At 38.0% G+C, this 25,373-nt stretch overlaps 1 protein-coding gene across 6 annotated transcripts; it reads left to right on the top strand.

The window, feature by feature from the left end:
- Window positions 1-25,281, top strand: LOC141915185 (FMRFamide receptor-like). 6 transcript variants are annotated; one of them, XR_012620920.1, is made up of 5 exons: window positions 13,985-14,062; window positions 14,312-14,409; window positions 20,252-22,916; window positions 23,176-23,583; window positions 24,652-25,281. XR_012620920.1 is itself a non-coding variant. In XM_074806625.1 (2 exons), the coding sequence occupies exons 1-2, from the start codon at window positions 15,102-15,104 to the stop codon at window positions 21,546-21,548; spliced, it is 1,401 nt and encodes a 466-aa protein (XP_074662726.1). In that variant the 5' UTR covers window positions 15,053-15,101; the 3' UTR covers window positions 21,549-22,960. The 6 variants fall into 6 exon arrangements, 1 of the variants encoding a protein (XP_074662726.1); XR_012620921.1 differs by having other exon boundaries at window positions 13,992-14,062; window positions 14,170-14,409; XR_012620922.1 differs by lacking the exons at window positions 13,985-14,062; window positions 14,312-14,409 and adding an exon at window positions 1-465.
- The last annotated feature ends 92 nt before the right edge of the window (window positions 25,282-25,373 follow it).

Raw genomic sequence — 25,373 nt, 5'->3', positions numbered from 1 at the left:
CCTGAAGCCGTGTAATCAGTTCCGTGTTCGCCTGGGCACATGCATTCACTGCGTCGATCACTTCTAAATGATATCATTTCAATCTTCAAACGAAATCTCTTCGTAAGAGAATGTTGATTGCGTGACAAACGGTTTTTTGAGCACGTAAGTTACGAGCAGCGGGAATATATTGAAGTTTGTTTTGGTGATGTCGCGTCTAACCGGAATGTAGCACGCCGTCTGTCACTGCTCGCAAGTTTTGTCGTGAAAATGTCGCTGTGAGTTTTCTGTCCGCAATCTGACCAAGATATTCAAATCAATTTAAGAATTTGATTCCGCGTCTTGGATGCGTCGACGATAAAACTGATTTGCGTTTGGGTGCTTTTCTAGGATACGCGCGTTACAACCGAGAGTTAATTAGGTGACATCATTTGCATATCTAATTAAGGAATTACGAATAATTAATGAAGATGTTTGGTGTAAGATGTAAGTATAGTTACCATGAGTGTTTTTAGTGTTGAATTTAAGTTATAATCACGTTTGGTAAAAGATCTAATGAATGTTTTCAATTAGATGGAAGTATAGATTTAATTCCTATGTCTTTTCTTCATTTTCCTCTGAAGACTGAAGATTTCGGTTAAGTACGGCTCGTACCCTCCCACTAATTTTTTTCATTTTTCATACACTGACTGATAGACTCTTGGGGATAACTTATCGCAGATTGGTTACTGATAATGACCGTTTTTGCGCGATAAAGCTAGTTTTCATTAGTTGTATAATCCGTTTTTCAAAAATCTATTGCCAACCTAATCTCAGGGAATTACATACGAAATCGAAAAGACCTTAAATCGGCATAACTCACGGCAGCAGTCAGCTTCCGACAAGAGGATATCGTATTACTATACATGCTGTTATGAAATAACGCCTAGTTTAACGTTACTGGCGATTAATCTTGCGTCACCACAAGCGGAGAATGACGTTCCCTTTCCGAAGGATCATAAATTTGATTGAGAATGGTGATCAATTCTTTTAAACGCCCGGCGCCAATGCGTATTCACATCATTTGGTAAAACTTCCGTTCGAAGCTGGATCGATTCAGCGTGAAATACATCGAAGTAAACGCGATTAAACTCTTATCGCGTAATGGCGAGATTAGCGAATGAATTTATTCGAGATTATTTTCACATCGTTATAGAACATTTAACGTGTTCAAGCGAGACAGATATTCGCTTCGGTTATTTGTTAAATAGTTATTTTATGGATTGTCGCTAAGCTTAGTCAAACAGTCCGGGCGCATTAGCTGCAATGCTGGCGGATATACCAGCGTCACATTATCCTCCGCTTTATCGCTGCAGTATTTCCTTGCTAGAATAACATTGTTCCTACAATCTTAAACGAATCTATCACGAGGCTTAAAAAGTAAAACAGCGCATAACAAAATATGACAAAATGTTAAGAGCGAGAGTGAATGGACCGGCGCTGGAATCACTATATCCGAATCATCAATAACTTCTTCTTGCAGTCAATTAAACGTATGTTGACTTCTCGACGCCGTTCTGTGATGATGTATGACTGGTGTAATGGATCGAACGGTCTGCTCACTTCTTCACGAATAGTCGATCTAACTATCCATTAATTAAGACTCTTCTGATTTATTTCTAGTCGAGATTAACGTAGTGGAATACTCTTACTCGTTCGTCTGGGCTTGTTCTTGTTTCACCTGTGTATATAATCCAAATATAATCCAAATAAAGTTGGATAATTTAAATTTGAAAATAGGCAACATTTTAGAAACGTCACCAGATTTTGTCACTTGACGCGCGACGCTCAATCCGTGAACAAAGTCACCGAATGGGAATTGTTTATTTGATGAAACAAATAATTGGACGCTGAAAAACAAACTCTAACATCGATAACATTTCCTCGAACCAGGAAGCAATTAATCATGCCAAAAGTTGAAAGCTTTTAACTCAATTATAAGTAATAATCCGTCGCTTTTTAAGTGTTTAAAGGGCGGTTGGGGACTCGAAATGAGTGAGTTACTCATGCATCGATTAAAAACGCCTACGCGTATTGCGTGTGGTTCATCCATCGCTGTTCAACTATTTCGACGATGTTTTAATTGCCGCATTGTTGCATGCATTTAAACAGTTCTACGTTAGACTCGGAGGTAATGCATTTTCCGGAAAATCTGATCTACGCATGCAATGTGATTCTAGTGATAGCCGAGATCTCACTGAGACGATTTGGCCCGAGTAAAACCGGCTCGGACCCGAGTCAAATTCGGTTCTTACGCAATTAAAAAGTGCGTTCTGATGTAAATCTCTCGCTCATACCTTACGCTATCAAAGTGAGGGGATATATTTCCAGAACCAGTTAGCGTCAGTGCGTAGTTATTTGACCCATGCTAAAATATGGCACAGGCCTGATCCGATGTTTTGGTCTGGTCAGATTTATATCATCTTACGTAAAGACATTTCTTACGCATCTATATTCAATCACGGTGTACAATGTCACAGACAGTACGCATACGTGGAACATTATTTAGGAATCATGAATTTCATTTTTCTCTCAATGATGTCCCCAGGATATAGATCTTAATTATACCCGGCTCTACGAGTCATACGGTACAGCCGAGCAAATCTAATGACCCAAGACTTCCTCATTCGTGCACGTAACACGACATAGTAATAATAACGATGTAAACACCATAAGGAGCGCAATATCATTTCGTGTCGTGCGATCTTATAATTATTTTCGTCTCGGTGCATTATGAACGCCGAAACTTGCATTTGACCACTCGCCAATTTGTTAGAACCTGAGGGGAGGCTTAGTTTGCAGTTTCCCGAGCAGATTATAGGAAATCCTTCCTGGTTTTAATAAACACCAGCATGTCGGCTATATAACGATCAGCTCGTCTCGTCCAAACATGTTTTCGTGATGATTTGAGTTAAACATCGACCGATAAAGTATTCAAAATTATGCTGGATACACAAATTTATATTTATCTTTCCGCTTTTGGCATGTTGACCTAATCCAATAGATCCTAATCTTCCCATCGAATTCACCCTGATATTTACATTCTGTGCACAGAGCTGCAATGAAAGCGGTATATTTCACGGAAAAGTTAATTTTGTGCGACGCGAAAGTTCCTGTTATAGTTTTGATATCCGTGTGTCTGACGGTTATAATGATTATTGCCGATGATAAATCATCGCATTTTTCATCTCTGATTTCCGAAGGTAATTTTGATAAAAATCGCAAGTACGAACCAGACACGATTTTGGCAGCTGTCCTGGTCCACCTAAACCTAAATGACGAACTGTAATGCAATTTTGATTGATCATTTATAATCGGGGATTATAACTGTTGAAAATTGTCTAGCGCTTCAGAGAAACTGCACCTGACGTGTTCCATAAAGCCGTATTAATCTCACTAACGCCTCCAGTAAGAACGAGAAACAATGATAACATTTGTGCCCGGTAGTCATTGCTCGTTTGGTAAAGGGAGGCAGTTGAGCTCTCCGACAGCGAGGCGTTCTCAGATCAGTACGTGCTAGATTGAGTTATAGTACAATTAACACGCCATTAGACGCGGAAATTACGTGAATTCTTGAAATAGAAATTACTTTCTGGTCCCCTCGACGAAGGTGTCCATAACGTCGTGTTAACCCCTCCCTGCCGAGAACACGGGTCGCTCCGAACGTATAGCAAACCATCATTTCCGGCGTAAACGGTCGCTCCGAACGTATCGCATTTTTTCCAATTAACTCACCGGATCTTCGCAGACAGTAAGGTGTTGCCCTCTAAATAATAAATGAAATTAACAGTAGGTGATATATCGGTCGGTCATTGTAATTTCATCGAAGTACATTAGGCTACACAAAACCTCGGCATTACACCTCAATAGATAATAATAGATAGTTTTCGATATATAACATTTTTCACGTATTTCACAAATAGGATATTCTGGCATCGACGGCGCCAAATCATACTTGTTTTTTTTCCCAATGCACGTATTGGAGAGACAACAATCAGCCGCCTCTAATGTCATCTCTTGAGATATCCTATAAATGTTTCAACCATTCGAAAGTCAGGAAGCTGAGATGCATCATTATTACAGTAGACATAATCAGACCCCATGCTGTAGTCTATCCCCTACTTAGTTCGAGACTCACGTCACTTTTTGTACTCTTCCAAGTAGACGGTAGAAGGGGGCTTGTTAAACGCTAATTTGTACCGGCACATTTCTTACACACTCATTTTCTTATGCCTGCCATCGCCGCAGGGCAATTATTGTCTTTATACACTTTTGGTCGCTACCTTTTTGATGCCTGTCACTGGTACAAACATATTCATGAAAAAATGCTTTGCCACATTCTTGTTCAAGTGGTAGAATGGTATATGGTGTGCCGTCTTGCTTGTGGAAAGTTATTCACCACGTATGAAATCCTGTATTCTATTTGTTTAGTTTACAATCACTTCACGATCATTCATCGTTTTTTAATGAAATCGTCTGTTTCTTGTTCGTAAACGGTTTATAACTGAAGTATATAAATAAATGTGTCTCCGTCAATTTTAGTTTGTAGTAGTTTATCATTTACCAATAAGTAAGTTATACACACGCGAATCGGAAACACGCGATTTTAACACCAGGCCATTAGCTTATAGTGTGACACCTTTGATAAATATGATCAAATAAACGTCATATAATCTCTTGTCGATTGCTTTCTTCAAAAAACCCCAAAATGCGCATTTTCACTTCATCTGTTGTTTGAAATATTCATGGCAAGCACTGTTAATACCGCCCGTATTTTTGCGCTTAGTACTTCGTTTATCGGAACGCCAATAAACTCAATAATAGATGAATCTAACATACAATATACAACCTACAGTCTCCAGTCTCCATATTGCATGCAAATAATGTACGCGTTTGAAATGCTGATTTTCACAACGATTCTTTTGAAGATACCGGCTCAATATTTAAATCCTCATCGCGAGAAACATTTTTAGTCGGAATTCAAACTCATTGGCAAATTGAAGATTATTCGAAAATAGCTTTGTCTCAATTCATTTCTAAAACTCTCGCATCTTCATTTCAGCTAAATGTAAAATACACGTAAGCTCTTTAAGAGATTGTAGGTAGGCCGGTGTTTCGATACACGTGGCTCGATAAGATACAGAAACTTCAGTTATTAATTGGTTCAGACATTTTCTGGAACGTCGCTCGTTCTGCGTTTGACGCTAAGTGAACGTAAATGGAGAATGTGTTGCCTGTGGCTGATTCCGGTTCGGTTCCGGAAAACTAGAATCATTGATGAATAAGCGAAAAGAAAGTGCGATACGGTTAGCCATACATTATGAGTATCGACGTATAATAAGACACAATATATTTAGATTAGTCATTCAAAGGTGCCGAGAAAAGACATACATTTCAAGCCCTTGAGCGGGAAAAGACGAGGCACCAGGGACAAAAAACGTTATCTATGAACAATCAATATAGCCTTCCTCATTTCATTCCGCTCCATGAGTTTAATCACCCACAGAGCTCGGTCGCCGAGCGACTTTTTGAAATGAAAAATTGCGGTACCATTTTGATGGTCAATATGACGCGTCAAATCGTGATCAACCTCTATATCTCAATCTCACTGGAATAAGGATGATCCACGCCAAACAATAAGTCATTACTTTATCATGATTCAAATGTATTAGTAGCCTCTTTTGTGTAGAACTTTGATTTACCATAAATGGCAGGGAATAAAAACAGGGGCTCAGAGGAATTGTTGTCTCTGGTATATATGCAGCTGAAATTACATTGACAGACTCGTGACGTTGTACTAAAGAGATCGAATTTCATTTTTCTGCTGGTGAATATATGATAATATGTGCAAGATATTGGAAAACTGGTGAGGAAAGAGCACAAGGCTTCTACATTGATTTCTTCTGCCAACAAAGACCATGCTTACGGATAAATACAATATTGAACTTGTTGAGATTAACTTCTCTTTTAACTGTTATAATGAGTGCGACGTATCCTTGAGAACTATTGGCTGTACGTCCTAAAGGAATGTAATTTGCGAAATGTTCGTGAGACGCCGGGATAACAAAACGTCGACTCAATTTTTGTGTGCGTTTGTGCAATTTTGTTTCCTGAAAGACCACGTACGCGGCCTATATTCCGTTCTCTCATTAATTGGCTGTCACGGGGATTTTATTCATCATCGTGTAGTGTACATTAGTTCGACTGGACGCTTTAAGGAGTATCGAAAGATCAGTGATCGATGTGACATCAGAAAATGATGAATGTATTCCGCTAGTGTCCAGGGCTGGAGAGCGCTTTCGGGGTCATCTACGTCAAATACCCACTTCATTTTCCCAGTCGTTTGTCAGTTTGTACTCGTTAAACAAAGACATCAATACGTGAATGATTTTATCAAAATCGGTCCATATTAATTCAGTAACGCCGTACGATACGGTGTTTTTGGTTATAAACAATGCTATATATCGATGAAGGACGATGTTTGTGAAAATTATCTGACTCATGTTTGTTGTGTTGACGACAAGTGCTTCGCGAAAATGAATCGAGACAGTTTTACACAGTGTTAGATTTGAGCAGTCATTCGACGTGAAAACGCATCCAGTGTTAGTGAAGTGACAGTAACTTTGTTTCAGCGCATAATCCATCAATTTAACTGCGCACAACGTGTGTCACTGACCTGTTCTATCAACAATTACCGACGGCTGGAACTGGGCTAATTAGATCATCTTATAAAGTATCACATCTATAAAGAAAACATGTCCACAATTTCACACAAAAAATATCTAAGAAGGGTGTCGTTTCGACTGAATTCGAAAAATTTAAATGTGGATTATTCACCAATTGAAATAGCTATACTTGTCTATGGAAACCAACCATCGAAAATGTTTTATCACAAAATATGCCCTTTTTGTACAAAGCGAAAAAGCACTACATGTACCATTCTAGCAATAATACCGGTTCATATCTAGGGAATACCTCGAAAGCACAAACGAGGAGACTGTAATCATCCTTTCATGAGTAACTTATTCATGCTGTTATAATATGGTAATTTGTAGATATTCTTTATGAAGCTATGTGGATTATTGAGTTATTTACGTCATTAAATGATGTTATGATTGGACGACGCGAATCAACGTTTCCTTTCACATCACACGACTTCATCAGACATATTAATGCCGTACTGTCACCTGAATACATCATCGACTTATTTAGAATATTCAACATTGTTACAGGATTATCAGGGACGTTCGTAATTTTTATAGAGGTTATGCAGCCGTTTGTCGCGATGATGCCACATTGACGGCCGAACTCAATAGGTGTCACTGCGCGCTGTGTGGCAAGTCTCCAATACTGATTGGCAATCATGGCATCATGTGTACGATATTTATGGCGGTCCTTCAACTTGAGATTTATTTTACCTGATCTCGTTTTTTCTCGCTAATGATTCAGGACCGAGCATAATCATTCTCTGAAACCTCCAGCATAGATCATTATATCAGGTTGCGTGCAATGAATTCTGCGTTGTCCATTTATACTCGAGTCACTCATGGATTCGGCGTTTGCTTTATTCGAAAGAATATTTCGCCGGTTGTTCGTGCAAATAAAACTCGGAACTCTGATCTCGGACAAATAAAAGTTGACATAAACATGGTACATATGTTATCGTAATTGCGATGGCCAGAAAAAGTCTTGATTGTTTGGTCAAATATTGCATTTCGATAGGATAAACATCGGATAGGCATACTTCGTGTGTGGGTGTTTTGTAGAAATATCAGTGCATGGATCACATCCATAATTGCGCCAGTCGATCGAAAGTATGAACCACTGGGTTTAAATACCATTCAGTCTCTCAGGAATCCCATCGCATTTTTATCATTGTTTTGATCAGCTTAGACCCGCGAGTAAAAGACACGTTGCGATCCACTCACCCTTGATACAGGTGTTCAGCTCAGAGTAGCTCCATTTCTGATGCCGCGGACGTTTGTTACAAAATAACGGCTATTGTCATCCTCGCCTGCCAGGGTTTGATTGCCTCCGCTGAAGCTCACGCGAAAAACAAACCCTAGCCGCAAACCCTACATTCGTCTATTACACTGCTCATGATTTCTTGGGCGGACAGGTTCCCGCTCACCGCTCACCAGTCTATACATCTAGCCAATTAGGGTGGTAGAGCGAATATTTCGCATCTGATTTGCTTAATGCCTAGACTGGTTGGCGCTAAGGGGAACCCTGGCAAGCGAGGATGGGCTGGTGTCAATTCCAATTTGACCGCGATTTACTACTAGCGCCGTCTGCTGGGTGCTGGACTAGATTACGGATGTAAATGGTTAGAGTATCGGGCCCCGAGGGTCGGGGTTAAGCCAAGGCTTATAAGGTTAGTTAAGAGCCGGAAGTGCATTGCACTTGGCAATTCTCTAACGCTGGGCTTTGATTTTGAAAATAAATTTTTTTGAAATTGCCTTGAAAATTACGTGAAGATCAGCACCCCTCGCTCATGCGTATCACAGATCAGTAATTAACGGGAATTAACACTAATTAACACCAAAAGTTGTACTATTGAGAAAATGCGTCTGATATGCCACGTGGAATGAACGATATTTGTGACGTCATGCATTTCCTCTGTAGTAACTGTCAAGTTATATATAGACTGTAAAGTCTGATTCCTGAAGTAAAAACTATTTCTTACCGAAATGTCTTCCGAGAACGAGCCGTTTTATTGGTTATAAATTAGTTTATCTAAGCTTTACACGAACGAGCAAGTAGAAATTGCATTATCCCGCTTGAGGTTGGTATGGCCCCCCGCGTGAAATTTGTTTTCCCAAACGAATGCTGTTATAAATTGAATATCGGCTACTTGCAGCATCTTCTCACATGATCTTATCTAAAGCTGATATGTTGAAGTCTGCTGAAATGCTATCAACCGTTACTTGTCCAGTAGATTGAGAGAATGACATTTATATTAGACCATCAAATTCTTCTTTCATCTGTTTTGCTCATGTGGTTAAAATGCATTTACTTGAAATACGTAGGTCAATGATGTTCGTTATTTATTCAAGAAACGGGTCCCAGAGTAACAATGTTTGGAGTCTGCAAGTTTTCATACATCCATTTTGAAAGAGCTATTCGTGACAACTGTAAATCAGCGGGGTTCATGGCTAATTACGAGGTAGAAGCTGAACGTGAAATAAATCATTGCGTTTTAATCGGGTTTAAACGTCTCTCGATGACGGCTATGTGGCACGATTTACTGTTAGATATTGCCTCGTTGCAAGGTAACCAAACTAACCCGCAACACTAATGATACAGATACACCCCCTGCGACCATTGCAACAGCGCATGGTGAATTTCCACATTTTCATCATTATGCCTTTTATGAACAAAATTGGATACCGCTTCAATCGAATTCAAACCGTAAGTCGGGGATTATATGTGAAGTTCTTTATCGATATTAATGCTTTAGAATATGCAGAGGGTCTGTCTGATCGTAGACGTATTATATTCGAGAAATGTCTAGCGTAATAAAAGCTGATATAAACGCTATTTCGTGGTCCGTGAAACACCTGCCCAATCTTGATACGGGTTTTACTTTAGCTGTTGTATGGGCGACCGAATGAATCTACCTAATAGAGTCGATCACGTACATTTGAAGGACACATTTCGTCTGTTTGTTGTTACTACGAAGTTCATGAATAATTCAGGGATGCAAAGAAAACATTTATACCGAAACAATGACTGTAATTCTGACCACGTTAATCCCTCGGCATGTGAATACTGTGGCGTGATCTTATAAAGCTAAATGCAGATTTCCTTTCGTGTCCCTAATGATAATCGGCGCCAGTGCGATTAGACCAAATTAATTAAACCACTGCATAAGCCTCTTGACCAAGCTGTTGCGATGAAAATGCCTGTCTAGATGATAAGATGTTCAAGCCGAATTGGTCTAATCAATCATTTTTTGTTACAACGTTAAGACGATGTTCTTTAGCGAACAAACATGTCATACTTTACGGTGCATGGGTCCCGGCGTTGAAAGCGATATTGATTGTGTTATATTTGGAAAAAAAAATAACTCACAAAATCGATGGGATGATCTTAATGTTCGAATTATTACGAAAACCCCTCAGGATCTGAAGAAATTCGCCACCCGGTAAAATCATTTCCCGAGGCCCGGCGTAAGACGTCAGCGCAAATTACAAAAACATCGCTAAAACACCCGAAACCAACCGCATAATATCCGGTTACTGAATACCGGCTCCTCGGGTCTTTTCACTTCTTAAGTGTGATAGTTTTAATGATTGCCCCGAAGATTCTCGAGAGACAAACTTTATCAGAACGACAGTAACACAGCGTGGAACGATGTTCATTAATACAGGACACAATCTGCGAGAATCTGCTATAAGCTACTGGGTATTTATGACGGAAGAAATCGAGCGTACTGATAAAGTGATTGTTATTTATCATGTGGCGATGCCTAATCCATCAATCCCTCTGAAGACAGGCCGAAAAAGTATCAAAAAATCGGTATTCCAGCAATGCGAACTGGAGACGTATATACATGTACATCGAAAACACTTGGCGCAAGTTGTATCAAAGATTTTCTATCAATTGGGTGTAATTTATCATCATTTTCAATCCAATTCATTTATTTTTAGATGATCTGCTTAGGGAAGTCAATCTCTCACATTCACCGAAATGAAACATACAACATTTGCATGGATAAATGAAAAAGAAAAATTTACTTTCTGATCAAAACTTTGTGAAAACTTTCTTTTTAGCGGGTCGTTTACTTACCTAAATAGTCTGTTAAATATGATAACTCGAATTTCGCTTGTCAAGCAGTAGCTAGGCAATAAATCGTATCAACAGCATCGTAACAGTCGTGACAGCGAAAATATCTTTATTAAATGTGAAACCGTCTTCCGAGCGAAACAACTGCTGAGTTCAAACATCGTCTTTTTACCTCAGGCATTATTAAGAATACAGGCGACAGAAAGCGAGAAAGCTATTCGAGCAACGATCTGGATATACGAGAAAAAGACTAAACGAATATTCTTTCTACAAACGTGCAAACCTAGCGAATTGCTATAACGATCCTGCTATAACATAGCAACGTAGTTTTCTTACATAATCATTTCATTTCTGATCTTTCGTGCTGCGTTTACGAAGAAGACACACTTGTATAAGTTGATGTTATGGTGCGATTTTCCATGTAATTCCACGTGTTGCTTTTAGTTGCCGGAAATGAATGGATGCAATGAATTCATTGATACACCGGTCGGTGTAATCAGCTTGTGAATGCAAACAATGGATTACTGCTTGTAACAAATGTTACGGATTACAATTCGGAGACGCTCAAAGAATTACCTTCGTCTATCAATCAATTAAATGCGACGATTATGAACATCGTTGAGCGGTCGCCAGGACTTGAGCAAAATATCCATGAATTCTCTTAACAATTATATCAAGACAAGACATACTGAAAATGAAATCAAATACTTGAAATGAAATCAAACAGTGATTTTAAAATGATTCGATTATGTAAAGAACTAGCATACGTAGATATCAGTTTAATTAGAAATAATGACTTTAAACGATAGTTTATATACACAGTTAAATCACTTAGTTTAATAGCTCCTTACTGTTCATACTATAGTTTCATTCATTTTATTGTTATGGTTATGGATATCACCAAGTGAGGAGATATGATTCTGAGAACTGCCGTGTTAACAAACTATGTGATTAGAAAATGAGATTTATATTGCAATTATTCTTATAAACTTTGAATACATATGAAATAATTCAGAGATGAATTCTACTTCAGTTATAATAACGTTAATCGGAGATAAATTCTCGTCAGTTTAACGTATGAATAATCCGCATATATCTATATCTGCTGACACCGAGGCTCATTAATCTTCTAGTCTCATGTAGCTACGAATTAGATATAGATATAATCTAATAAACTAATAATACATGATCAACAAGATACACAGCGAAATCACTTTCTGTCACGAGTGCCACGCTTCATCTGTAGAAATTGCATTTCTTCCTTTCATTCAGATCATGATCTATGATTCTGCAGAAAAAAAAAAAGTTTTACGAGCAAGAAAAGAATCTTCATGATTATTCTCGCTGTACGATTAACATCTATCTGGTGAGAAAGTTGACATTCGAAAAATCATCTCTTCGGAAGTTCGTTCTACGCGAAAAACAAAAGATGTGCGAATGACCAGTTGCTCATCAGCATTTTTGCGACAGAAAATGAAGTCCTTCTCCCGGCGGGCAACATAGCACCAGCCGGTGGCGCCGCCCTCGTGCTATTAGCCAACCAGCCAATCAACGCGAAGTAAACACGTCCTTTTCAGTTCCGGAACTCAGGCGTAAAGTTTAACATTTTCAAAAAGAAAGTTCACGGATAATCAATTATCTTACGTACCTCAGTATAGGACCTACCTATAAAATGATAGTCGTCTTGCAAATCTCCCAATGAAATCATTTGAAATCACAAATGATTGGTTAGATGATCCCAAGCATTCAATCACAAGCAGACAATGTGATGATGCCATAGAGTGTTTAGAAAGAGTTCTATAATGTGAATACATTATGACACTGATAAAGAATAGAATCGACTATTTCACTAAAACGTTACATTATTGGAACTCATTACTCATTTTCAGGAAGAAAAATGGATCAAAATAATGGGGCTCCACGTAGAGACAGTCTATCTAATCAGCCATAATGATTTATCCGTTGTTAATTATTCAAAGGTAGTTTATACTTAAAACCAAACAGCAGACAGAAAATATCAACCTCTCCCCAAAAATATCGGATAGTTCACGTTTCATCGGATCGAATCGGTAAACAGCTTGTATTACAGCGTTAGCGTAAGCATTCGATATAAAACGGATAACGTTACATCGATGTAATATTGCGCGACATTAATATCAATAAGATGTTTACACTGGCATCCTGACGAAACCGTCTTTCATACGTCAAATAAAACATGTTATTAGCTTATTCAAACTTATGTTATTCCTTTAATCAGGAATCTCATTCCGAGTTTTGATTGCATTTCCTATTCAACTGTTCAAATATGAAGATGATAATTAAAAGTTGAAATGCAAATGATAGATGCACGCGCCCCTGGCATCACAAAGATAGCGATTCAACAAGTATATAATCTCCGAAAGAAGGTATGCCTTGACATATTTTGTCAGATTAGGGCTGATAATCCGATTCAACCCCCTACGGGGTTTTGAACCCGTTTTGACTAATCGACGAATCAGGAACGAATTATAATCCCTGCACGGGATGGTTTTATACGCGTTGGTTCTTATTTCTAACGCATAAAAAAATAACATAAAAAATAATATCGGAAGCGAACGATGTATTCAAGTTGTCGTTTGAAAACATGAACGATGAATAAATTGGAAATGTTTTATTGTGTTAATAAGCTGAGATTAGATGAGATAGACAAGACTCGTTCTTTACTTAGTAAACAGTAGTTTATAATTAATGAATAAAAAGCCCAATATCACAGACCACAAATCATCATAAAACTCACGTCACAATAATGCCAATTTTAGATATGAAGAATCTGATATTTCAATAATTAGATGGTAGATTAGCCAAACTCTGACGTGGAGAACAGATAAGTTTAAAATCCGAACGGGAACCGAATTTCCCAATAATGTTATTCGATTTAAACAAAAAATTCTTGTAGATCTGACCGCCGATCACACAACTATATCTGTACTTCAATTTCCGATTTCAATATCAAACCCCCTGTTTCGCTCCCGGCAGAAGTGGTGGGTTTGTAAGGGACACTCATTCAAAAAAATTCAAACGAAATTTACCGACCAAATGAATAACAGGGTCAATCCTTATTTTAAGATAAAAAAGCCCATTACGTATATACAGAATCTTATCTATGAAGAATTAGAATCAAAATACACGACGTTTCGAACTCTCATTAGTGATCAGCGTCAGGTGTGAGGGAAAAGAGGGCTTCATTCATATACAGGTTATTTAGGTGAACTGCTGAGTGAGTATCGTGTGTTTTGATTCTAATTCTTGATAAGTAAAATTCGTTTTTAATCTTTTGAATTCTGTATATAGTGGGTTCTTTTAAAAACTTCTTACAATAATTAGAGTATATGATCTTTGATGATATCGCGAAGGATTTGAATGTTAGCTATACGGTCGATATTTCACTCGTAGTATCACCGGTTAAAACGCTTAACGCAGTGCTGATCCAATCCTCTGAAGTGTGAGTACAATTTTTTTTACACAGCGACAACGGATGAATTGAGCTGAGGATTTGTTTGATGTAAACTGTGATGTAGCTGGATCAAGGCGGAATTCGTAAATATATTCACCTATCGAAATAATGTAAGTAAGAAATAGTAAAAGGGTTTCTCCATTAGGATAGCGGTCAATAGATTATTCTACGAGAATTCCGTTTATTCACGGAAGGCTGAACTGCCGCCCAATGATGTAAGTCATCAACGAAGCACCGAGCTAAAACAAGTTTTCGCGAAGTCTTCGTTAATACGAATGTGAATTATTTAGCTCAGCAATGTTAAAAAAGTCATCGGCGTGGAAATAAGTATATAGGGTTTAGTTGTTTCAAGCCAAAGGTCGAACGGTCGAGCTCATAAAAAATGAAAAATATGAAAATAACAACAATTTCTACTTGAATTACTCGCGAAACTCATAAAAAATGAAAAATAATTCTCGCACGCTCGAATTTATTTTTCATTTTTTATGAGTTTCACTCCTAATTCAAGAAATTATTATTATTTTCATATTTTTCATTTTTTACTCACTCGACCGTTCGACCTTTGGCTTGAAACAACTAAACCCTATATACTGAAATACAAAGATATGAGATCTGTGCGTGATAATGTGAACTCGATAATATATTGGTTTAATGTGGAGCTCATTGTATTTCGAAACGGAACACAAAACCAATATAGGTCTGTCGATAAAACAATATTTTCTATTATCTAAATGACTTTTCCTCGTACGGCGGAAACTTTTTCTCGTTTTTAATCGATTTCAAACCTCAATTTTCGCAAACGATGCGGAATAAGATCGAGAACATACGTCGCGTTCTAGTTTCATTTCCTGGATTTTTCATCTCAGAACGGCAGGTATTCTTACCGACAATCCGAACGCAACGACAGTAAGTAACTGCATCTTTCTATATCCTCTTCTCCAGCATCCCATGATATTATTTTTGTTTGTGCAAAACAGGGGAAGGATACATGGTATCAACAGAAAAAAATTCAATGCTTCAATCGAGCGGAAATTTTCCACATGGTCCTTTCGATTCTGTGTCACTGCAGAATACATGTGTTTCAACTGTTTACTCACTGTTAGTGAAAGCTTGTTTATTCACGGAAGGATTATTTTTTGAGCCAAACGCTTTTGTCATACTGGCTCCGACGGGTATTTCTTAAACGCGAGTTGCGTTTTTTTTTCTCGTGACGATGAATTCAGCGCTTGAGATTTCTTTCGTTGGTCAAAACGTTATCAATACCATTAGGCAAAGCTTCGAAGGTCTTCCAAGAATCGGAGTTGCATGAACTTAGCCACTGGCGGCCGCTAAGGCTTGAGCGGCCTTCACCCGTAAAAGAGGATTAGCCCCGCTATAATGTAGATAGTGACACATCTCGATCTGACGGTTGAAAATTGCCGATTAATACGTGAAACTAATATCCCAGCAGTAAGTTTAGACTGTCACGAATTCGATAGCGACGAAGATATTTTAAGACGACAGTTAATTAAGGAAATGTCAGAATATATCTTCAAAAATTGCATTTTCAAAATATAATATTTCTAAAAAGATTATATGCAACTCCAGTCCTTTAGTATTCACTTCAACTTATTGATCAACCAAGCGAGGACGATTGATTTAGAATTGTTGAGTGGCGCGCTGCCTATATTTTCTCAGTTCTGAGTTTGCTTTTTGGTTAAGCGCACTCTTGTCGTAATAACCGAAGTTGTTCTCGATTTAGTCCGGCTGCTAAAAAAGTTATATCAATAATTCTGTCCCAAAATTAAAACCTTCGTTATTCAAAGATATCCAGCTGTCAACTGTTGAATCGAATCTTACAAATGTCATCAGTGAATGAGTAATTCAAAACGTCACTGGCCAAAATTGAATGGAAATATACGGGAAAATAAAACGGAAAGCGTATCAAATATTTATAGAAATAGATGGGTTTTCGCAAAAACGACTTGTTTTTGTGGTCTACTTTTTTACTCTATGAAAATAGCGACAAGTGGGGGGCAAGTGACGAGTAAATGAATAACACGATCAGTTGTAAAAGATTGGCAGATGTTATAAAAAAAAGAATCATCATTGTTTCTCAGAAGATTTCCAAGAGCTATAAGTTTATCCACGCTTGCCACTGAGTGCGATACTATCCATCTTTAGAATGTACGAATGAATCTTCTTTATTTTCGCCGAAATGCACACAATACGTTCGTATTTTGCTACAGCTGACAAAATCGTTGAATTCACTCACAGTATGTCTGTTTTATCTAATGGAATGTTCGTAAGAAGAAAGGTTTCGATCCATCAATAAAATAAGTAAATAATGTGTATCGATAATCGTTGCTTACTACTTTCAGCCATTGAAACCTAGAAATGATATTTATCATTAGACGTTTTTTACGATTTAATCTCCTAACAATTTCATACCCAAAATAATATACCACGATAGATTTATCTAAGCTCGCAATCTGATATCGTTCTCTGGTTATTCTGATTACTGCTTTTGTACGTCCGGACAAATGCTTTCAACTGCAATGATATTTGCGAATCAAATTCCGTATACGGAAGTGTCCGTCGAGATAGGAAAATTGGCTTGACGCATGGCACTAAGTCGTTCGATATTTTTTTATGAATAATTTACAATGTCGTCATTTCGGCTTGTTGCATCTAGAAATCAGGTTGGTGCCGCCTGGATAAACGAAACATATACACTGCTTGCATAATAACCTAGAATCGATCGTCTGCGAAGTCGTTTCGACTTGTTATAAATAGTTGTCAAATTGACCAAGCGCGAAATTAAAAACATTTCGTGAAATGAAGTTATGGATGTGAAATTGACAGTGTGATTTCTGCGTGAATATCATACTGTAAAATATGAAATAAATCTTCATTGTTTTACATTAGCGACTCGTTCTATGCGACAGCTCGAGTCACTTTCATAATTAATTGATCATCGTTATGTAAAGTTTGATGATTACAAAATACCACAGTCGAAATCGTTAGTATATGATACTGTGTCGTATAAGAGTAGTTATTGTAGAAATTATCAATTAGTTTCTTCGTTCCAGACGATCTTGAACACCGAGACAAAAATAATTCGGACAGTTCAGTTTCCAGCCGACAAAGTTGCAATAACTTTATCCTGTTGACGCATTTTCAAGCTCGAGATCATTATTTTTCGGCGTTTTCAGCGGAACATTTTTCGAGCGGTTTCTTGCACCAGCTAGCTGGAAACCTTTCGTGAAAACTCCGATTTTAGATAACGAGCGTCCCTGAAATCGTAGGTTTATGTCATGTCATAGATCTGATAACTGCTTGAAAAAAAAACGGTTAACTACCAAGGTCTAAAGTGTGATATGATTAAAGACATACCAATATAATATCGTGTAAGAATCAATCCGCTAAAAGGTCATATATATTCATAGCATTTCTTTGTTTGAAGAATAAGCAGGTATGGATATCTTCTGGGTGCTAATGTTTGGGTTGGCTATTCGGTAAATAGAAACTTTTTAAGTGTTTGTCTCAACGTGATATACAAATTACACATCACGTTTCGATATAAGAGCTTCTGCAACGCCGGGGAAATTGACCTCACGTGCTCTTGAAAGAGAGAAAATGGCCGAACGTAATGCAATGACTCTTAAGGCGCTGTGAAAATGTGTTTAGTTCAAATACATCTGCGCTGGTGGGATTTATACGTTTTCTACGTGATGGCATCGCATTTCTTTTTATCAATAATACGTAATGGACCTACTTGCACTAAAGCTCGAAACACTTAAGTAAATTATTGGAAAAATTTTCTTCTTTCGTTGAACGAATGCCAATATTTTTTTGTGGTACCTCACAGGTATTTTCAAAAGTGCATTAAGAACCTCAATATATAGATAAGCAACGTAAACGTGAGTTATAACCGTATCGATACACACCTGTTCAACTATAAATCAACTACATAAACTCTTTTAAAAAAGCCATATTTTCCCATTACTGTACCTTGTTGATTTATCCTAATCCTTCTTTTTGAATAAACGGAACTTCATCGGTTTTACTTTCGTGAACATCGATAAAGATAGAACGATAACCACACTCAAACGTGGTGAACGGATAATAAGATAAATACCCACTATCTACAGATAAAAAGAATTTAAAAACAAGAATTTATTTATTCGCACACACACCTGATGATGATCTCTAGGGTGAGATCGAAACGTCGTGTATTCTATATATTTTAGATTGAATAAATAAATTCTTGTTTATTCAAATTCTTTTAATCTGTAGATAGTGGGTTTTTATCTTATCATCGATAAAGATAGATTAACAAGGAACTAACTTGAAAGCTTATTGACGCCTCGAAGAATAACACATATATTGCTTAACGTTGTTGATAATGAATAATATCATACAATGTATAATATCAAAGATCAACAGAGTCGACTCACACAGAACCCCTTAAATAACGTACATTGTATATTATGTATCAATGTACATAAATATAAAACTTGTATAAAAACTTTATTTATTGTAAGGGTTTTTACGGCGTCGTTGTTAACTTTTGCTTGTTGGAATTCCGCCTGTGTAAGTTTGATGGTTACGTATAAAAGAAGTTGAAATGCAAACGTTTTGGATCATTGATGGTATCGCTACTATCAAGAAGATGACTTCAAATCACGCCCTATGCGATATAAGATGAGCTATTCACCACCGAGTTCTCGAGTTGCTCGCGTAACTTATTTCCTCTTTGAAGGAAAAGGGATGGAAATGGCAGGGGAGTCATTGAACAGTGAAACCAACGCTCGATCTTTAAAGAACTGCTGTGAACATTCATCTAATGATGCTATTTTCGTTTGGTAGTAGCCCGTTCTTTATGAAAGGTTACGTCGTGAGCTTTTTGATGAATGAATCATGGCTTGCCACACTCTTGCTGAGTAACTGATTATCTGAGCGACCACTAACCTTTACTTACGAATTGATATCATGATGAACGATGTTGTTTAATCTGATGTTTAGAATGGGGGAATTTGATACCGAGGGATTGGTATTGTACAGAACTGGCAGCATGGTATTTAGTGTAAAAAATACCGTATCGCCGCAAAATGAAAACAGCAAAGCAAATATAAGCGAAATACGTGCAGTTCTTAAACACATCATAATAATCATTAAACCCAAGCATAATATCTGACGTAACGGAACGATCCGTTGTAACAAGAGTATATAACGTCCCATAACCTCCCTCGTTGTTGCAATACGACGATTCGTTGCGATGCGATTCTCTACGACCACCAGCGACAATTGCGCCATCACAATGACTCATCGACCTATACGTACCTTCGATCAATGACGCCAGTCGCAACTTGCCACACATGTTTTTAATTATCTCTACGACGGGGGGGAGTGCTATCAAAAAAGACTGGCCGCGTAACGTCGCTGACAATCACGTCGCAGTTTGTGACTATTTGCGACCAGTTGCAACCGATCGCGTCGACCGGTACGCCCGCCTTTCATAGTGGTAAAATCCACACAATTTCCACAAAAACTATTTACTCACAAAAACCACATTTGTTCCCCAAGTATTAAATAATGCACCAATGGTCGGAAACCATCATAGATGGTTCCTACTAGTTGTCGAATAAACACTATAATCCGTGTATACTGTAGATAAATGAAGAAATCCCACACTTCGAATTTAGAATTATACGATTAAATTTATTCTTACGAAACCACATCGTTTCGGCTGTTGACTAACAGCCATCATCAGGTGGAACAGCCACCTAATGATGGCTGTAAGTCAACAGCCGAAACGCTGTGGTTTCGTAAGAATAAATTTAATCGTATAATTCTAAATTCGAAGTGTGGGATTTCTTCATGTATGGTTCCTACTATTGATGACCACAATTCTATCGGGTGTATATATATGTGTACATATAATATATATGCCTATTTATATCATTTCAGACACCGTGGTATTAACATGGTTGACATCAATACTGTAATCGTGTGGTCCGGTGTCAGTATGGCCTTACCATCGCATACACAGCCACCTGAACCTACGTCTAACCCTGGAATTTATGATGGCGGCATCGCGCCTTACGACTATGAACGGCCTGTAACCGGCCCCAGCGTTACAATCATCAACACAAGCGTCCCTTCGATCGCCCGTTTAAAATGTATCTACGACGACGGCAATATCGTGAAAAATCCGAACTACGAGATATTTATTTTCGTGTTATTCGTACCGGTTTTATCGGTAATCGCGTTCTGTGGATTAATCACCAACACTCTATCATACATCGTATTACGCCGCGAAGGAGCTCGAGGGGGTCGAACCCCGGATTTAATTCTGCGAGTTCTTTCCGTCGCCGATAACTTCGTATTAGTGACGTACGTATTATTCTACACGTTCCCGCATATATTTGTGTTTACGCGCCGTTTTGTGGAATATTACGAATGGTTCATGTACGCTAAACGATACATCTGGTTCGCGTTGTGGGTTAGTAAAACTTTCAGCGTTTATACGGTCGTTTTGCTCACCATCGATCGTTACGTTGCCGTTTGTAAACCGTTACGCGCGACGTCATTTTGTACAAAACGTAACGCCATGCTCGGAATAGCGTTCGTATGCGCATTTTCGGTAGCCTACAATATACCAAAAATATGGTACGTCAAAACCGCCTATAAACTCGACCCGTGTACAAATCTAACGAAACCGTACGTTAATAATACAATGCTCATGAACAACAAATACTTTACTTTGATCTACGTGAATATTCTATACTTGTTGATAATGTTTTTCGTGCCGTTGACTTTACTCGTGATTCTCAATATATTTCTCGTTAGAGCCGTTCGCAAAGCGCGCCGCATTCAGTCGCGTCTGACGTCACAAGGACGCGAGTCACGTGATAACGTTACCGAACGCGTAATCGCCGTAGTAACTACTTTTATTATATTAGAATCACCTGCCGTTATATTAAACACTATTGTATTTTATTCTTCGTATCTGTCTCCGTCGAGCTCACTAAAACATAACCTGAATCTTGTGTACGCAATGCGCGCTACTTACATCCTTTCCGCGATAAATTCATGCGTGAATTTCTATATTTATTGCCTTGTCGGGAAACGTTTCAGGAAACTGGTGCTGAAAATAGTTTGCCCCAAGACACTGAAAAGCGACTGGTTACCGATGACGAGTCATACCCGTTCATCCCTGATGACACACTACCAGCCGGCTAAATCTCCGCACAACTCCGTATGACGCCAACAAACACGTAATAAACGCTTTCTCGTAAACATGCTGAAAAAACGTGAAAAACGGCAAGTAACGAGGTGATCAAAACCGCTCTGTTTTAAACAATTTCGAATGATATGAAAAAAATTTTTGAAAAGTAATGTTTTTCATCGATGGATTGTGATCATCTTAACGTGAAGATAACACAGACTATCATGTATAGATACTAATATCGATGAAACACTGTGACCTTGTTGAAACTATAATATACGGTGAGAAAACCCAAAATACAGAGATGAAACAAATCTTCCCGAAAGTTTCTTTTAGCTATAGTTATTTTCTCAACGTTTCGACTTTATACTAATCAAGTCATCTTCAGTACTATTGTGGGTATTCATGAATATGACTATTGTGAGTATTCCCGAAGATGACTATTGTGAGTTTTCCTGAAGATGACTTTTGTGAGTATTCCTGAATATGACTATTGTGAGTATTCCTGAAGATGACTTTTGTGAGTATTCCTGAAGATGACTTTTGTGAGTATTCTTGGAGATGACTATTGTGAGTATTCCTGAAGATGACTTTTGTGAGTATTCCTGAATATGACTATTGTGAGTATTCCTGAAGATGACTTTTGTGAGTATTCTTGGAGATGACTTTTGTGAGTATTCTTGAATATGACTATTGTGAGTATTCCTGAAGATGACTTTTGTGAGTATTCTTGGAGATGACTATTGTGAGTATTCCTGAAGATGACTTTTGAGAGTATTCTTGGAGATGACTATTGTGAGTATTCTTGAATATGACTTTTGTGAGTATTCTTGCAGATGACTATTGTGAGTATTCCTAAAGATGACTTTTGTGAGTATTCTTGCAGATGACTATTGTGAGTATTCATGAAGATGACTATTGTGAGTATTCCTGAAGATGACTATTGTGAGTATTCCTGAAGATGAGTTTTGTGAGTATTCTTGGAGATGACTTTTGTGAGTATTCTTGAATATGACTATCGTAGAAACGTTGAAAATAAAAACTACGGCTCAAGGAAAGCTCACAAACTCATTATTCTTCTCTGTACTGTGCAGGATATTTTTCCTATGTGTGGATACTCTTTCACCGTCAATAAAATAGCAGGATATAAAAAAGCGAAGCGAATCAGTTTTTTAATGATTCATCATAGGCCGAGTTACGTGTCGTATTTCTTTCACGATCAGTGGCGTTACGCGGTTTTCGACCAGTGGTGATGATTCTACTCCGCAACTGGTGTTATGAGAAATACGTCAGTCTCGCTCGTAATGAAAGGTTTTATATTATCTGGTGAGGATGTTAAATCCATCTGGTGCACACGACGTGCATCGATTTGCGGTACAACACCCCGGGTCTCGGTTTTGACAGGTGCGTGGCCGTCTTAGAAAAAAGTATATGTTACGAATCTTAGAAAAAGCTGTCAAATAATCCGTCATATGTCTTCGTACATGACTTCCATTTAAATATAGAATTAACATAAAAATAACTCAACTGTAAAGGATTATAATCGCAATCAGGCGCAATGTGCAATACCTCGATCTAGATCTATTCATTTAAGTTAAAATCAGAGCCTTCGGCAAATACTGATTGTAATCCGTCTTTGAATCATTTGTGCGATTATTTGTAGGTTAGGTATAAAGAAACAACCTTCAGTGGATAGACGACCATCAGTTCTTTACTGTAGTCCCCATTTGTTCGTTTATGAAAAGATAATACCAGTTATATAGAAACATTAGCGTAAAAAGTACGCGAGTTCGTAATGGTGGCATGTGTATAGCGGTGTTTCTATTAAAACGGCTCGATTATTGTGAATATACCGGCTGAGAAATGAACATATTCTAGGAATTTCAATAAAAAAATGGTAAAGTTCGTCTCGTTTCGGAAAATTGCCTGGATACGTCGTTGTAAGTTAGGTGGAATGTATAACTATTGTCTGCAGATCATGTTACGGTCGTAAAATCGTGGATATCCGCTGCAAGATGATATAAAATGTGGCTCACAGCATGCATGTTCATTATCTTAAGTGAGCTAACAGGTAAGCACCTGACACGCGTTTACCGACAAAACTGCGTATGTGACAAACTGTATGCATTTGAACACAAACTGTTTTTGTGACGAATGAAAATATTCGATGAATTGAGCTATGATTCGATAATTATTCAGTTGGTTTTCATCGTTGTTTAAAATTATTCAAAGGTTTTCGTCGATGTTTTTAACCGATGATTACGTGTGCCAGATTTGTTCGACGTTTCAAATAGTCAAGTACTATTCAAAAGTTAACGAGTCAATTATCCACGCGGATGATAAGAGTTAATTCTATGCAAGTGTCTTTAAGTCGTTCATGTATCGTGTCTTTATGACAAAATATGCAACGCTGGATATAACGAAAAATTCCGTACGATACCTAGCTGGTAGTCGGAGGTATCCAATTCCATGTGGTGTACGTCTCTAGGGTTTTAATTTTCCCTAAACTATTCAACCGGTGTAACGCAGACATCTAGCCGTATAACCACTGGTCAAGTGGACCTTGGAGTAATCATTTGACTCAAATGGTTACTCCAAGAGTGGACCAATACGCTTAACATGACTAATATGAATCAAATCTAATAGATAGTTAGTTCTATTATTGGTTTTAACTGGTCTCTATGGCAGCCGGGTTCGAACCCCGGTGAGTGCACGTAATTTCACTGTCACTTGCTAATCGTTATATCGGTGCCGGATGTTTTCATCATAATTGATACGGCGTCTATTTCAATGTTTTACATGCAAATTACCAACACGAGTGAATTGCCAACTGATATACATTTAAAAAAAAGCGAATGGTTTTAGCTCAGTCATTGCGTGTTAGTTAATATTGTCCCTGAGCGAAGTGTCTGTAAGTCTGTCACTAATTAAATCATGAACATATTGAAATAGGGAACTGTTTATCCCAAGGCGCATTGATATTAAGACTCTTTCATCACGGTCTCGGAGACGCCAGATCCGATTCCCTTAAGATTGTCACATGTCTCTCTTTTACCTTGAACTGTTTTAAGTAGTTCTCATTACCCATAAACAAAGACAGTATTGATCTAATTATCATTTTTGTTCTCTGTTACTCTAGGAGAATGTTTAGCCACCGATGTGCCCCCAGCGGCGATCATCGCGTCACTGTCGGTGTTAGGGATTGTCGTTTTTGCCGGATGTATCGTCGGTGTTTGCTGCCTAATTTGTAAAGCGATACTGAAGGACTATCCAGTGCAACCGCTATCTCGAAAAGGTTCGCTGATCATACCACCTGTACCTAACAATTCACCCCGGCAAAGCATCGCCAACTTCTTACGGCGTTTTAGTGTCGAACATATAATCAATAGACGAAGCGTCAATTTGAGTCCGAGTCATTCTTACGATGATATCGTAGCGCTATCAGATCAAAACGATTTTACAGAATGCGCTGATGATCGCGGTAATTCATTAACAGTTCCGGAAACAAACGGTCGTTTAGCGGCACCGGAATCTCAGATGGCGCTTTTATCCACTGAACAAGAATCGCCTTTATTCAAGAGACAAGACAGTAACCGGTCTAATAACGAGGATTTGTATATAAGTGTACCGGGTGGAGAGATTTTTACTATCGTTTCAAGCGTCTAAAACTTTCTCCGTATCTTAACAAAAAAAAAAAACCGGTGTTGACGCTTTGTGGCTTTATACGGCGTGTGAATAGTGTAACTGTTGTTGTGCTTTCTTTAATAAAATAATTTGAATGTTAATAGAATTGATACATATGGATAATGCGTTGGCTTTATCAATAATAGGCTATTTATACATTTATTTCTTAGTTTTTTC

This window comes from Tubulanus polymorphus, chromosome 1, assembly GCF_964204645.1.
Source record: "Tubulanus polymorphus chromosome 1, tnTubPoly1.2, whole genome shotgun sequence".
NCBI lineage: Eukaryota > Metazoa > Nemertea > Palaeonemertea > Tubulaniformes > Tubulanidae > Tubulanus > Tubulanus polymorphus.
This window is presented reverse-complemented; position numbering and strand designations above follow the sequence as displayed.